The sequence below is a fragment of the Penaeus monodon genome, chromosome 20 (genome assembly GCF_015228065.2).
Source record: "Penaeus monodon isolate SGIC_2016 chromosome 20, NSTDA_Pmon_1, whole genome shotgun sequence".
NCBI lineage: Eukaryota > Metazoa > Arthropoda > Malacostraca > Decapoda > Penaeidae > Penaeus > Penaeus monodon.
In genome coordinates this window covers 20424235-20424476 of record NC_051405.1, presented here as the reverse complement: position 1 = coordinate 20424476, position 242 = coordinate 20424235, and the positions used below count along the sequence as shown (strand labels likewise).

General features: G+C 46.7%; 1 protein-coding gene across 1 annotated transcript in view; it reads left to right on the top strand.

Annotated features, from left to right (window-relative positions):
- Positions 1-66: 66 nt before the first annotated feature.
- Positions 67-242, top strand: part of LOC119585691 — a 2251-nt gene continuing 2075 nt past the window's right edge. The window contains exon 1 of the mRNA XM_037934365.1: positions 67-222. Coding sequence (XP_037790293.1) covers positions 88-222 — 135 coding nt within the window. The 5' untranslated portion in view covers positions 67-87. The remainder of the gene's footprint in view (positions 223-242) is intronic.

Sequence of the window (242 nt, the reverse complement as noted above, 5' to 3'; positions counted from 1 at the left end):
CTCTCTCTCTTCTTCTCTTTTTTTTACAATCACCACTTTTCTCCAACTTCCTTTCACTAGATGTTTCCCGGCTATTACGTTTGGTATATGAAAAGAAACTGTCCTTATTCGTCTGTTATTTCGAGAAGTCTCACGAGGCTTCTGGAGGCCGGCTTAGTGAGGCGCTTTTACCTGAAACATATGAAGACCGACAAACCCAGCGATGGAGTCATTAGGCGCCAGGTGAGGCCGGGAAGGGGTCG